This window comes from Schistocerca cancellata, chromosome 5 (genome assembly GCF_023864275.1).
Source record: "Schistocerca cancellata isolate TAMUIC-IGC-003103 chromosome 5, iqSchCanc2.1, whole genome shotgun sequence".
NCBI lineage: Eukaryota > Metazoa > Arthropoda > Insecta > Orthoptera > Acrididae > Schistocerca > Schistocerca cancellata.
In genome coordinates, this window is record NC_064630.1 from 722,540,243 (window position 1) to 722,554,436 (window position 14,194).

At 42.0% G+C, this 14,194-nt stretch overlaps 1 protein-coding gene across 1 annotated transcript in view; it reads right to left on the bottom strand.

Annotated features, from left to right (window-relative positions):
* Positions 1-283: 283 nt before the first annotated feature.
* The window catches only part of LOC126188778 (odorant receptor Or1-like), a 56,196-nt gene continuing 42,285 nt past the window's right edge, over positions 284-14,194 (bottom strand). The window contains exons 4-5 of the mRNA XM_049930390.1: positions 6,326-6,427; positions 284-406 (exon numbers count right to left, since the gene is read on the bottom strand). Coding sequence (XP_049786347.1) covers positions 284-406; positions 6,326-6,427 — 225 coding nt within the window. The remainder of the gene's footprint in view (positions 407-6,325; positions 6,428-14,194) is intronic.

Sequence of the window (14,194 nt, forward strand, 5' to 3'; positions counted from 1 at the left end):
CAACTATAAGAAGTGACTAACATTCATAAAGATGCTCATTTGACTGCTTATGTTCGTTTCGTTGATAGGTTTAACATTCGAGAGGGCCGCGCAGTTTGAGATGCCATGTCACGGACTGCGCGACCCCTCCCGCCAGGGGTTCGAGTCCTACCTCGGGCATGGGTATGTGTGTTGTTCTTAGCATAAGTTAGTTTAAGTCGTGTGTAAGTCTAGGGAGCGATGACCTCAGCAGTTTGGTGTCTTAGGAATTCACACACAGAGGTTCTCGCTTAGTGTCTGGAATTCATGGTGGGTTGGGAGCGGAAGTTAAGCTGGTGCAATAACTCCTGATGCAATGTGAACTCACTCCATGATACGTCGGGAGGCTCTGGCCACTAAAGAACTTAGCCCACCCCTTCATGCAGCGCTGCAAATGATTATAGAAATAGTTAATATTATTAAGGCAAAATCTATAAAATCAGGGCTTTTTAAAGTGCTATGTGAGGAGATGGGAGCTAAACACACTCAGTTGCTCCTTTTTAGAAATTCTCCATGGCTTTCGAGGGGTAAAGTATTAAAAAGAATGTTTGAACTGAGGAAGGAGGTATTCTGTTTCTTAACGGAATGTCACTTTCTGGTAGACTGTTTCAGCAACGGAGATTTTCCATTGAAAATGGCTCACCTCATGGCATTTTTGAGAAACTAAATATTCTTAATACTTCACTTTAACTGTACTCTCATGGAGCGGAAAAGTGAAAGCGTTCGTATAGAAAGCTGCGGCAAACCGACGGAAAGTGACTGCTAGGCAGCTAAGTATATTCCCTTCTCCAGTTCACTGTTAGAGGTCACAAATAGGCCGATATCTCAATGGAGATAAAAACCTCACTTCTTCTACCATCTTGCAACACTAAAACTACTCTTCGACAAGTAAAAAAGTCTATATTTGTGAATAAAATACGCTTGGGGGTGTGATATTATTTTTCCTCGTGAAAGAGACTTAGAGAAAAGAAGATCGAGAACGACTTTTAGATGAACTTAAAGTGTAGCAGCCATCTTGACGAAGTGCTACAATAGCGTACCTTGTAAAACATGGTTGCATTAAATTTGAATACTAGCGGCAAGGATGTTTCTGTTACCTCTGTAAATAACAAAGATGTAGCAGAAAAGTTGGATTTTTGAAAAAAAAGTGTATTTGTTTTGGAGTGACCTTGTATAACGGACAATGCTTTGAAACCGATAAGTTTGTTGTGTGTGTAAAAAAAAAAAAAATAAATAAATAACAAATAATAAAAACGAAATACATAGGTTTAAAAATGCCATGTTTTTGAGCACTTCCTCTTTCTCTGCGCATGTATAGGTGCTTTAAATCTTTCTATCAAGTCAGCCGCGCAAAAAACTATTCGGACAACTAAATATAGTGACTGTTCCCTCACTACACAGACTGTTTTGCTGTTACGCCCGAGCCGTTTATTCACACGACATGGAAGACAAAAGTGTGAGTTACCAAACTCCCAGACCTATACCTTTCCGCTTCCCACCTAAAAAAATGTGACTTCTGTATTAACTGTGAAGTTAAAGGGAGACACTATGCTACAGTGATACCTAACGTCTCACCATATCCTTGGTACGAAAATTGCAAGTTTAATCGCGGAACATTCCCTCAATATTTCTAACGCCTCAACATAATCCAATCTTCTACATGTGCAATTGGCAGTACGGAAGATGTTAATCACGGCGTGTAGATGTTCTCTGACTGTGCATTACTAACGAACATTTATACTGTTTTAGCGACAGAAGATCTAAAAGTATACAACTCCTGTACGATCATTTTACAGCAGGAGAAATAAGGATCTAGGAAAAGCGATTTTATTGCATTGTAATAGAAATCGAATAAGTATGGTTTGCATTATCAGCTATCATTTTATATTAATGAATTAATTCTCTTAAATCATGGACTCAGTTTCAGGTTACATGAACGTAATCCATAATTTCACTTACAATAGTACTTGTATTGACTGTTTCCCTTTAACGGATTTAAGTTGTCACAAATTTAATGTTAAAAAATCATCCTGTGAAGAGTAACCCTTACTTTGAAGACGACCTGTTTTGTTGTTTTTCGTAGCTGCTTCTTAACATGTCAAGTAAGCTTTCTTTGTGTCTGACAAAATTCTAAGAAATTTCAGAGTACAAACTGCTTCTTCATGCATGAAGCACAATGCCACACAGTATGGTAATATGTCTTGTGGACATTTTCTCATATGCCAGTTTCATTATTTTACTGTAGGCAATTTCAAACAAATCACTGTATAACACCTACCTGTTAACCACCTTTCAAGGTGCCTAGATACCCCAAAAATCACTTTAGTTGTGTGTTGTAAGTAAGTGGGTTTGCTTATACATTTGTTCAGAGGTATCTACTGACATTAGGTTATCATATGACAACGAAATATCCGGCATACATTTGAAAAAATCACCTATATAAAAAGTAAATGTGCATGTATAATACAAAATATAAGAATGATTATTATATTAACGGGAATCAGTAAAATTTAAGTAAACAGACCCCTATAATTGTTAGTTACATTTTACATGAACACTTAAAAACAGCAATAAAAGTGTAGAAAATGATTGTTGTTGTTGTGGTCTTCAGTCCAAAGACTGGTTTGATGCAGCTCTCCACGCTATTCTACCCTGTGCTAGCCTCTTCATCTCCGAGTAACTACTGAAACCTACATCCTTCTGAATCTGCTTAGTGTATTCATCTCTTGGTGTCCCTCTACAATTTTTACCCTCCACGCTTCCCTCAAGTACTAAGTTGGTGATATCTCGATGCCTCAGAACGTATCATACCAACCGATCCCTTCTTCTAGTCAAGTTGTGCCACAAATTCCTCGTCTTCCCAATTCTATTCAGTGCCTCCCCATTAGTTACATGATCTACCCAACTAATCTTAAGCATTCTTCTGAAGCACCACATTTCAAAAGCTTCTATTCTCTTCTTGTCTAACTGTCCACGCTTCGCATCCATACATGGATACACTCCATACAAATACTTCCAGAAAAGATTTCCTGACATTTAAATCTATATTCGATGTTAACATATTTCTCTTCTTCAGAAACGCTTTCCTTGCCGTCGCCAGTCTACATTTTATATCCCCCCAATTTCGACCAACACCCCTTATTTTGGTGCCCATATAGCAAAAATCGTCTACTACTTTTAGTGTCTCATTTCCTTATCTAATTCCCTCAGATAGTTGTGAGAAGAAACGGTCTTCACCTCACCCTTCCACGCGATGTAACCAGACTGTAATCAAATTATTTCATCTCCGTTTCTGTGTATTTATAATCCGAAACGCATCAAGCAATGGTGAAATATTACTGTTGATTCTTAGAGGGTATTACTCTACAATACCTCGAAAAAACGAAGCACTTACGGCACATCACAAATCCCACTGTAGTCTCAGACTTTGTCACGATTTTTCTTTTTAAGTGCAGCTTGCGGATCTACCGATAGAGGTGCCTCATATTAATATCTGATACTAGGTGTCCGGATACTTTTGATCAGATTGGACATCATTAAAATGGAAGCGAATTATATAGTAAGTTTTCTGCAACTACAGTGGCGGTCGGCGGTGTGTCTGCTCCCCGCTAGGGCCCCAGCTGACTTCCATAGACACGTCTGCGGGTGGATGGATGGATGGGGAAGACGTTTATAGAGCACAGAGGATCATTGTTCTAGCCACCACATGTATGTGTGTGTCCAGCGGAGTGGAGGTTTTTATCTCTTATTTCAGGATATCGACTGAGGCTTAACCATATTATTTATCTCCTTTTGTGTCGATTTAGAAGGCGTCGTGATAACAACAAGCATACACTGAAGTAGGCAGCAGGAGCGTTGCGATGGACCGACAGACATGTAGCAGAGACTGCAAGGAAAACTTTGTGGTGGCACTCTTTGGAGCGGGGATAGGGGTTAGTGACGCAATGCTGCGCAAAGACAGGACGAGCCCGGTTGAGTGCTGTGCTGTGGCGGGCTTTACGTGGGAAATGGGGAAGACATCCAGTTCAAATGGCTCTGAGCACTATTGGACTTAACAGCCATGGTCATCAGTCCCCTAGAATTTAGAACTACTTAAACCTAACTAACCTAAGGACATCACACAACACCCAGTCATCACGAGACGAAGACATCCAGTATTTTACGTGTTTTTACAGAAAAGTGTTATTGCTTCCCCCATCTTATCCCAGTGGTAATGGCACAAGTATGCGATCTTAGTGTAATTTACCGATGTATGCTCTTACTGTAGAAACATTCCTCTCTTTATTTACCAATTCCGCGTAATCTTCTAGTGATAGACTCCTCTTAGGCGACATCATTGTTTTTTAAGTCACTAATAACGCACGGATAGTTTCCTTACAGTGAAACGTAGACCTGGTGCGTAGCAAGAGCAGATTTGTTGTCAGATAATGCATTGCAAAAATTGTATAACATGAGATCTTGGTGGTTACTGTTTATCATTTAAAATTCTCATGTGTGTTTGTAATACTGGGATGGAATTGAAAAAAACTGTAACGAATTTCCCCAAAACTGTAAGCAACAATCGAAAGAGTGGAGTTATGATATGTTATGTTATGTTAACCGGGGACCTAGAAACGACGGAGAGGCTCCGTCCCCGCCGCAGCCGCAGTGGTCCGCAACCCCACGACGACTACCGCAGTCCACTTCACCCCTCCGCCGCCCCCACCGAACCCAGGGTGACTGTGCGGTTGGGCCACCGATGGACACCCCAGGGAACGTGTCACACCAGACGAGTGTAACCCCTATGTTTGCGTGGTAGATTAACGGTGGTGTACGCGTACGTGGAGAACTTGTTTGCGCAGCAATCGCCGACATAGTGTAGCTGAGGCGGAGTAAGGGGAACCAACCCACATTCGCCGAGGCAGATGGAAAACCGCCTAAAAACCACCCACAGACTGGCCGGCTCACCGGACCTCGCCACAAATCCGCTGGGCTGATTCGTGCCGGGGACCGGTGCTCCTTCCCTCCCGGAAAGCGGTGCATTAGACCGCACGGCCAACCGGGCGGGCAAGAGTGGAGTACTAGCAGATAATGTATAGCAGGAACGTATTTGTTGTTAAATAATGTATTCCAGAAATTGTTTAATGTTGGATATGAGTGTCCTTTGGAAGTTGTGTTTTCTTGAAAATTGGGAGAAAATCGGCAGAATTGTAACAAACAGCCCTAGAACTGTAAACAGCCTCATATGAAGGGCTTATTGCAATAGTGGTACAAGTCCATTTTTGTTCATATTGAGATACAGAGTCATAAAGTTAAATGAGTGCTGAAAAATCTGCAGTTGAGATACCAGAAATATTCAAGCATACGGCTTCTTGCTAGACATGAACCTTATTAATTTCAGAAGCATTCTAGACAGGAAAGTGGAGGTAATTGACTTGTACCACTATTGAAATAAGCCCTTCATATGTAGATGTGCTTTCAGAAAATACTATTTGGCGTGGAACTCTGCTAGAAATTGAGAAAAAACGAAGTTGTGAATATCACCTGAATTTGCTGCTACTGTTGTTTGACCGAGGAACAGAGCAGGAATGCTAAGTTGTGTCTCATGATGCTGGGTACCAGAAGAGAGGTGGTGATGGACAGGGTGGTGGTGCGGGATTAATAGGAATGCACTAACTGAATGGGGAAAGGGAAACAGACATTTTTGGATCATAAATTATGCTCACTAAGGAAAAACGTAACGTGAGTCATAAATTATGATAATTAACGTTAGGCTAAAGCAGAGCACAGGTGCACTAATCAGCGCCCATCTTGGATCATAAATTGTGGTGATTAAGATTATGGCTATTGGCCATTAATTAGATGTTAAATAAACACAACTAAGACCACAAGTGAGCGGTTTGTTTACATAATGATGCTAGGGTAAGTGCCAGTTTGTTTACATAAGGAGAACAGTGGACCCTTTGGCTAATAACAGCCTGCACCTATATTACTGCATAGTCTAAGTAAGGAATAAAACATTTCATTCAAATAAGATGGTCACAGCTGAACCACGATGCCTTTGAACCGATATCTGAGTGCTTTGGACTAAAGGCTTAGGAAGCAACTGAAGTTGTTCCCTACTCGTGCACAATTCAACGACAATGTCGAGAACATGTGTTTTCAGTTTTCGATTATCCTTAACTTTTACACACTAAAGGATTGGCATGTCCTTGTTCTCTGTCTCACTCAGTTCGATGAAGTTTGTAGATGTCCTGCGCATCGTACAAGTTGCCACGTGGTTTATTAGTAGCACTAGCAATAGGTTGCTGTCTAGAGGCTGGCTTACCTGCTCCATGATGTCGTGGGCTCCCGAGCAGTACAGGAAAATCTGGATGCCCACCATAGGCAGGGCAGCCCAGCACTTGAGGACGGCTCCCACGTCAGTGCTCTGCCAACACAGCAACACGACAGGCGTATCGGCGACGGCATTTAATTAGCGTTTTTTGTGTTCATATATTGGTCAAATCTTTGAGCGGAACAAAAACAAGACACTGTAGATATTGCACAGTGGACTTTTGCACCAAATTTCATAGCCGGACGAAGAGTGAGGTGGACAAACGATGTATCCAATTGACCAGCGCGAGGTCTAGATTTGCAGAGAAAGATTTATCTGCTTGAAAGTAATCAGAGTAATTAACAAAAAGTTAGTGATCTGAGGGGAAACTGAAATACTTCACGGACAGCTCCTGCTGAAGTATCCAAAAATACCAAATCTCAGTATAAATTGATACTTTTCTGATTTCTATTGATATATATACTCTTAAGAATGATCGAATACCGTTCATATGTAAATACATCGTATTTGATGCTTTCTGAACAGAACTTAAAAATAAAAGAAATTGATATAAATAAATGGTGGAGTGTTTTATGAAGTGATTTGTCTAAAAGTTAGAAACAAAATAGATTAGAGAATCATCAGACATGCCTTTGAATGCTGGTCGAAATCATTTTAAAATATGATCGAGGATATTTGTCTGGTGGCATTACACTCAGTGATCTTCTCACGTGACTAACGTATGAGCATCTCAGCTGCTGTACACGATTTCGATCATAATTCAAAGACTCGTTAACGTTTCTCTATGTTGTTCTGGCCTTCAGTCCAGAGACTGGTTTGGTGCAGTTCTCCATGCTACTCTATCCTGTGCAATCTTCTTCATCTCCCAGTACCTACTGCAGCCTACGTCCTTATGAATCTGTTTAGTGTATTCATCTCTTGGTCTTCCTCTACGATTTTTACCCTCCACGCTGCCCTCCAATGCTAATTTGGTGATCCGTTGATGCCTCAGAATAAGCCCTACAAACCGATCCCTTCTTCTGTGCAAGTTGTGCCACAAATTTCTCTTCTCTCCAGTTCTATTCAATACCTCCTCGTTAGTTATGTTTTCTACCCATCTAATCTTCAGCTTTCTTCTGTAGCACCACATTTCGAAAGCTTCTATTCTCTTCTTGTCTAAACTATTTATCGTCCACGTTTCACTTCCATACACTCCAAAGAAATACTTTCAGAAACGACTTCCTAACACTTAAATCTATACTCGATGTTAACAAATTTCTCTTCTTCAGAAACGCTTTCCTTGCCATTGCCAGTCTACATTTTATATCCTCTCTACTTCGATCATCATCAGTTATTTTGCTCCCCAAATAGCAAAACTCATTTTCTACTTTAAGCGTCTCTTTTCCATATCTAATTCCCGCAGCATCACCCGATTTAATTCTACTAAAATCCATTATCCTCGTTTAGCTTTTGTTGATGTTCATCTTATATCCTCCTTTCAAGTCACTGTCCATTCCGTTCAGCTGCTCTTCCAGGTCCTTTGCTGTCTCTGACAGAATTACAATGTCATCGGCGATCCTCAAAGTTTTTATTTCTTCTCCACGTATTTTAATTCCTACTCCGAATTTTTCTTTTGTTTCCTTTACTGCTTGCTCAATATACAGATTGAATAACATTGGGGATAGGCTACGACACTGCTTCCCTTTCATGCCCCTCGACTCATAACTGCCATCTGGTTTCTGTACAAATTGTAAATAGCCGTTCGCTCCCTTTTTTATTACCCTCGCCACCTTCAGAATTTGAAAGAGAGTATTACAGATAACATTGTCAAAAGCTTTCTCTAAGAAATGCTAGAAACGTAGGTTTGCCTTTCCTTAATCTATTTTCTAAGATAAGTCGTAGGGTCAGTATTGCCTCACGTGTTCCAACATTTCCACGGAATCCAAACTGATCTTCCCAAAGGTCGGCTTTTACCAGTTTTGCCATTCGTCTGTAAAGAATTCGTGTTAGTATTTTGCAGCTGTGGCTTATTTTCACTTCTGTCAACACATGCTTTCTTTGGGATTGGAATTATTATATTCTTCTTGAAGTCTGAGGGTATTTCGCCTGTCTGACACATCTTGCTCACTAGATGGTAGAGTTTTGTTAGGCCTGGCTCTCCCAAGGCTGTCAGTAGTTCTAATGGAATGTTGTCTACTCCCGGGGCCTTGTTTCGACTTAGGTCTTTCAGTGCTCTGTCAAACTCTTCACGCAGTATCATATCTCCCATTTCATCTTCATCTACATCCTCTTCCATTTCTATAATATTGTTCTCAAGAACATCGCCCTTTTATAGACCCTCTATATACTCCTTCCAGCTTTCTGCTTTCCCTTCTTTGCTTAGAACTGGGTTTCCATCTGAGCTCTTGATATTCATGCAACTGGTTCTCTTTTCTCCAAAGGTCTCTCTGATTTTCCTGTAGGCAGTATCTATCTTACCCCTAGTGATATGCGCCTCTATATCCTTACATTTGTCCTCTAGCCATCCCTGCTTAGCCATTTTGTATTTCCTGTCGATCTCATTTTTGAGACGTTTGTATTCCTTTTTGCCTGCTTCATTTATTGAATTTTTATATTTTCTCATTTCATCAATTAAATTCAATATCTTTTCTGTTACCCAAGGATTTCTATTAGGCCTCGTCTTTTTACCTACTTGATCCTCTGCTACCTTCACTGTTTCATCTCTCAAAGCTACCCATTCTTCTTCTACTGTATTTCTTTCCTCCATTCTTGTCAATCGTTCCATAATGTTCACCCTGAAGCTCTCTACAACCTCTGGTTCTTTCAGTTTATCCAGGTTCCATCTCCTCAAATTACCACCTTCCAGCGGATTCTTCAGTTTTAATCTACAGTTCATAACCAATAGATTGTGGTCAGAGTCCACATCTGCCCCTGGAAATATCTTACAATTTAAAACCTGGTTCCTGAATCTCTGTCTTATCATTATATAATCTATGTGAGACCTTCCAGTATCTCCAGGCTTCTTCCATGTATACAACCCTCTTTTATGATTCTTGAACCAAGTGTCAGCTATGACTAAGTTATACTCTGTGCAAAATTTTACCAGGCGGCTTCCTCTTTCATTCCTTACTCCCATTCCATATTCACCTACTACGTTTCCTTCTATACCTTTTCCTACTATCGTGTTCCAGTCACCCATGAAAATTCAATTTTCGTCTCCCTACACTATCTGAATAATTTCTTTTATCTCATCATACATTTCTTCTATTTCTTCGGTATCTGCAGAGCTAGTTGGCATATAAACTTGTACTACTGTAGTAGGTGTGGGCTTCGTGTCTATCTTGGCCACAATAATGCGTTCACTATGCTGTTTGTAGCAGCTTACCCGCACTCCTATTTTTTCTTCATTATTGAAACTACTCCTGCATTACCCCTATTTGATTTTGTGTTTATAACCCTGTATTCACCTGACCAAAAGTCTTGTTCCTCCTGCCACCGAACTTCACTAATTCCCACTATGTCTAACTTTAACCTATCCAATTCCCTTTTTTAATTTTCTAACCTACCTGCCCGATTGAGGGATCAGACATTCCACGCTCCGATCCGTAGAACGCCAGTTTTCTTTCTCCTGATAACGACGTCCTCTTGAGTAGTCCCCGGCCGGAGATCCGAATGGGGGATTATTTTACCTCCGGAATATTTTACCCAAGAGTGCGCCATCATCATTTAACCATACAGTAAAGCTGCATGTCCTCGGGAAAAATTACGGCTGTAGTTTCGCCTTGCTTTCAGCCGTTCGCAGTACTAGCACAGAAAGGCCGTTTTTGTTAATATTGCGAGGCCAGATCAGTCAATTAACTATGTTGGCGTAATTTTCAGATAAAAAACCTCACGTCTTTGTCCTGTGTACACATCACCACCATGGATACGTGTTAATGATGGGGTCGTACAGACTTACTGTTTTTGCTGCCCGTTTTATGGCGTACTAGCGGCTTTTGTCTGTAAATCACTATCTGCGTTCTTTTCATGGAATAGAATATGCATCGTTAAATAACATTTTGCTTACTGTCTGATCATTTCTTCTTAATTATGTAGTAATTCTGATTTGGGCTCCGTATACATTTTTTTTTAAATTTCTCGCTTTCCCTACAGCAGTCATCCTAATATTTGTTTCACTATGTTTTCTTCTTTGTTGTTTCCAGAATGAGATTTTCACTCTGCAGCGGAGTGTGCCCTGATATGACACTTCCCGGCAGATTAAAACTGTGTGCCGGACCGAAACTCAAACTCGGGACCTTTGCCTTTTGCGGGCAAGTGCTCTACCTACTGAGCTAACCAAGCACGACTCATGCCCCGTCCTCATAGCTTTACTTCCGCCAGTACCTCGTCTCCTACTTTCCAAACTTCACAGAAGCTCTCCTGTGAACCTTGCAGAACTAGAACTCCTGGAAGAAATGAGATTGCGGAGACATGGCTTAGGCAAAAGGCAAAGGTCCAGAGTTCGAGTCTCGGTCCGGCACACAGTTTTAATCTGCCAGGAAGTTTCATATCAGCGCACACTCCGCTGCAGAGTGAAAATCTCAGTCTGGAAACATTCTCCAGGCTGTGGCTAAGCCATGTCTCCGCAATATCCTTTCTTCCAGGAGTGCTAGTTCTGCAAGGTTCGCAGGAGAGCTTCTGTGAAGTTTAGAAAGTAGGAGACGAGGTACTGGCGGAAGTAAAGCTGTGAGGACGGGGCATGAGTTTTGCTTGGGTAGCTCAGTAGAGTAGAGCACTTGCCCGCAAAAGGCAAAGGTCCCGAGTTCTAGTCTCGGTCCGGCACACAGTTTTAATCTGCCAGGATGTTTCTTTGTTGAGTGGTGGTTATTAAATTGTGTTTATTCACATACTTTGAGTACTACTATTTACACTATTTCGAATCGGAACATCTCTATTTCATAATTATGTCCTTATTTCTCTGCTTACTAAGTATGGTTAATCCATATCTTCCTCTCTTGTAGATAAACTGCGAGTCAAAGAGGCCTACTTCCTTCTTTCTCCAGATGTCCTGTAAACTTGATTTTTGGATGCGTATCATTCACTGTTTTTACCAATTTCCCATATAATTTCAACCCTTTGCGGAATTTTTTCTCGCTGATCCGCCGCCCCACACATACAAAATAACGAAACGAAAAAAGTTTATGACTTACTTACATTTTCGCTGTTCGTGGGGTGAAACGGCAGCATCAGGCATGACCGTTTAATTTATTGCATCTTTACTACTAACTCTATTCTCAACACAGTTTGCAAACAGTATCCATTTATACCGCTGAATGTACCTGCAAAATTATGTCATTGTACGACGCATAGTTCAGCACGTATGACGTGCCAGACATGGAGACGCGTGAAAAACTATCTTTCCTCAAACGGAAAGGAATTAACCCAGACTATGCTCATCTAGTGTTTGATATTGAGCCCACTTTGTCGCTGCAAACTGACTTTAATTAAAATTTTGCGTCTTCAGTCTTAAAAACTTTTACTGTTTTACATCAAGTATTTAAAATTTTAAATCATTTTTTAAGTACTTAGACGTTTATAGCTGTTGTTATACAGGAGAGTTCTGTTAGTTAAGGAATCGAGGGTTTGAGCATTACTGCTAATAAAATAACATCAATAACGTGCCGTCTGTTAATACGAGTAATGAGTGTTGTCGGTGACGAAGCGCTCATCATATCACAAATTTCTTGTTCGCGGTCGGGGCGCTTGTTCTGGTGGATGGTAATATGAAAACGGGTATTTATGTAATATTTATTTAGACAACTGCATGCTTCAAACACTTGGAAACAGTTCACAATCTGACTTTTCTTGTATCAGCATCATAATGGTCTTTCCAACAATGAGTGGACCATTGCATCATTCTTCAACAAAGATGGACTGGCCAACTCGAAGGCTGACCCGAACCTCACAGAATATCTTTGGGAAGAAATGTTTGTATCCCAAATTACACTATTATCGTACTGTATCGAAGACACCAAAAGTCAGTGAAATGCGGCATTCTGGCGCAGCACAGTTAATCAAGCGACTTTGAAACTAAATCTGTCCGTGAGGCCGCTGCTTTTGTCGTTCTTTCTGCATCTTTTTAGGCAAATCTCAGCGAACTGAGAACAGGGCATAGCGACTGTCAGCTAGGCATGTTTGGGAGGGACTCTTAATTTCAGCATTCTCCTGGTAAACAAGGCAAAGAATCCAGAAACCCTGGTCGGAACTGGAGGTTTATAACTACACTCATGCTCATAAGTTAAGGATAATGCTGATACATGGTGAAACAACGCTCTAGTGGGCGGTTTTCGGGTTTAAATGACCTCGGGGTATGACCATCCTGTGCATTTGACCTGCGGTCGTCGCACGGTGGTGCTGGCAGCAGTCCACACAAGCAGAGGTGTGTTGGTGCATGTGAGAATACAGTGCAGCGAGTAAGTGTGCAGACGTTTTTAGACGTGCTAATGGTGAGTGTGTGTTCAAAATGGCTCGAAGAACAAGTATTGATGACGTTATGAGGGGTAGAATACAAGGGCGACTGGAGGCTGGTCAAACACAGCAGGTCGCAGCACGGGCCCTCCGTGTGCCGCAAAGTGTGATCTCAAGATTATGACAACGATTCCAGCAGACAGGAAACTTGTCCAGGCACTACAGTACGGGACGTCCACAGTGTACAACACCACAAGAAGACCGATGTCTCACCATCAGTGCCCGCAGACGGAGTACTGCAGGTAGCCTTGCTCGGGACCTTACCGCAGCCACTGGAACAGTTGTCTCCGCACACACAGTCCACAGACGACTGAACAGATATGGTTTTATTTTCCCGGAGACCTGCAAGGTGCATTCAATTGACCCCTGGTCACAGGAGAGACCTTGAAACCTAGTGTGAAGAACACAGAACATGCTCATTGGAACAGTGGTCCCAGGTTATGTTCGCGGACAAGACCAGTGATTCTCGCCGGGTTTTCATCTGGCGTGAACCAGGAACCAGATACCAACCTCTTAATGTTCTTGAAATGGATCTGCATGGAAGTCGTGGTTTGATGGTGTGGGGTGGGATTATGATTGGTGCACGTACAAAAAAAATGGCTCTGAGCACTATGGGACTCAACTGCTGAGGTCATTAGTCCCCTAGAACTTAGAACTAGTTAAACCTAACTAACCTAAGGACATCACAAACATCCATGCCCGAGGCAGGATTCGAACCCGCGGTCTTGCGGTTCCAGACTGCAGCGCCTTTAACCGCACGGCCACTTCGGCCGGCGGTGCACGTACATCCCTGCATGTCTGTGACAGAGGAACTGTAACAGGTCAGGTGTATCGGGACGTCATTTTGCACCTGTATATCCGCCTTTTCGAGGGTGTAGTGGGTCCCACCTTCCTCCTGATGGATGATAACGCACGGCCCCACCGAGCTGCCATCGTGGAGGAGTACCTTGAAACAAAAGATATCAGGCGAATGGAGTGGCCTGCCTGTTCTCCAGACCGAAACCCCATCGAGCACGTTTGGGATGCTCTCGGTCGACGTATCACTGCACGTCTTCAAGCTCCTAGGACACTTCAGGAGCTCCGACAGGCACTGGTGCAAGAATGGGAGGCTATTCCCCAGCAGCTGCTCGACCACCTGATCCAGAATATGCCAACCCGTTGTGCGGCCTGTGTACGTGTGCATGGTGATCATATTCCAAATTGATGTCGGGGTACATGTGCAGGAAACAGTGGCGTTTTGTGTCACATGTGTTTCGGGACGGTTTTCTCAACTTATCACCAGTACTGTGGACTTTAACAGATCCGTATCGTGTGTGTTCCCTATGTGCCTATGCTATTAGCGCAAGTTTTGTGTAGTGCCATGTTGCGTGGCAC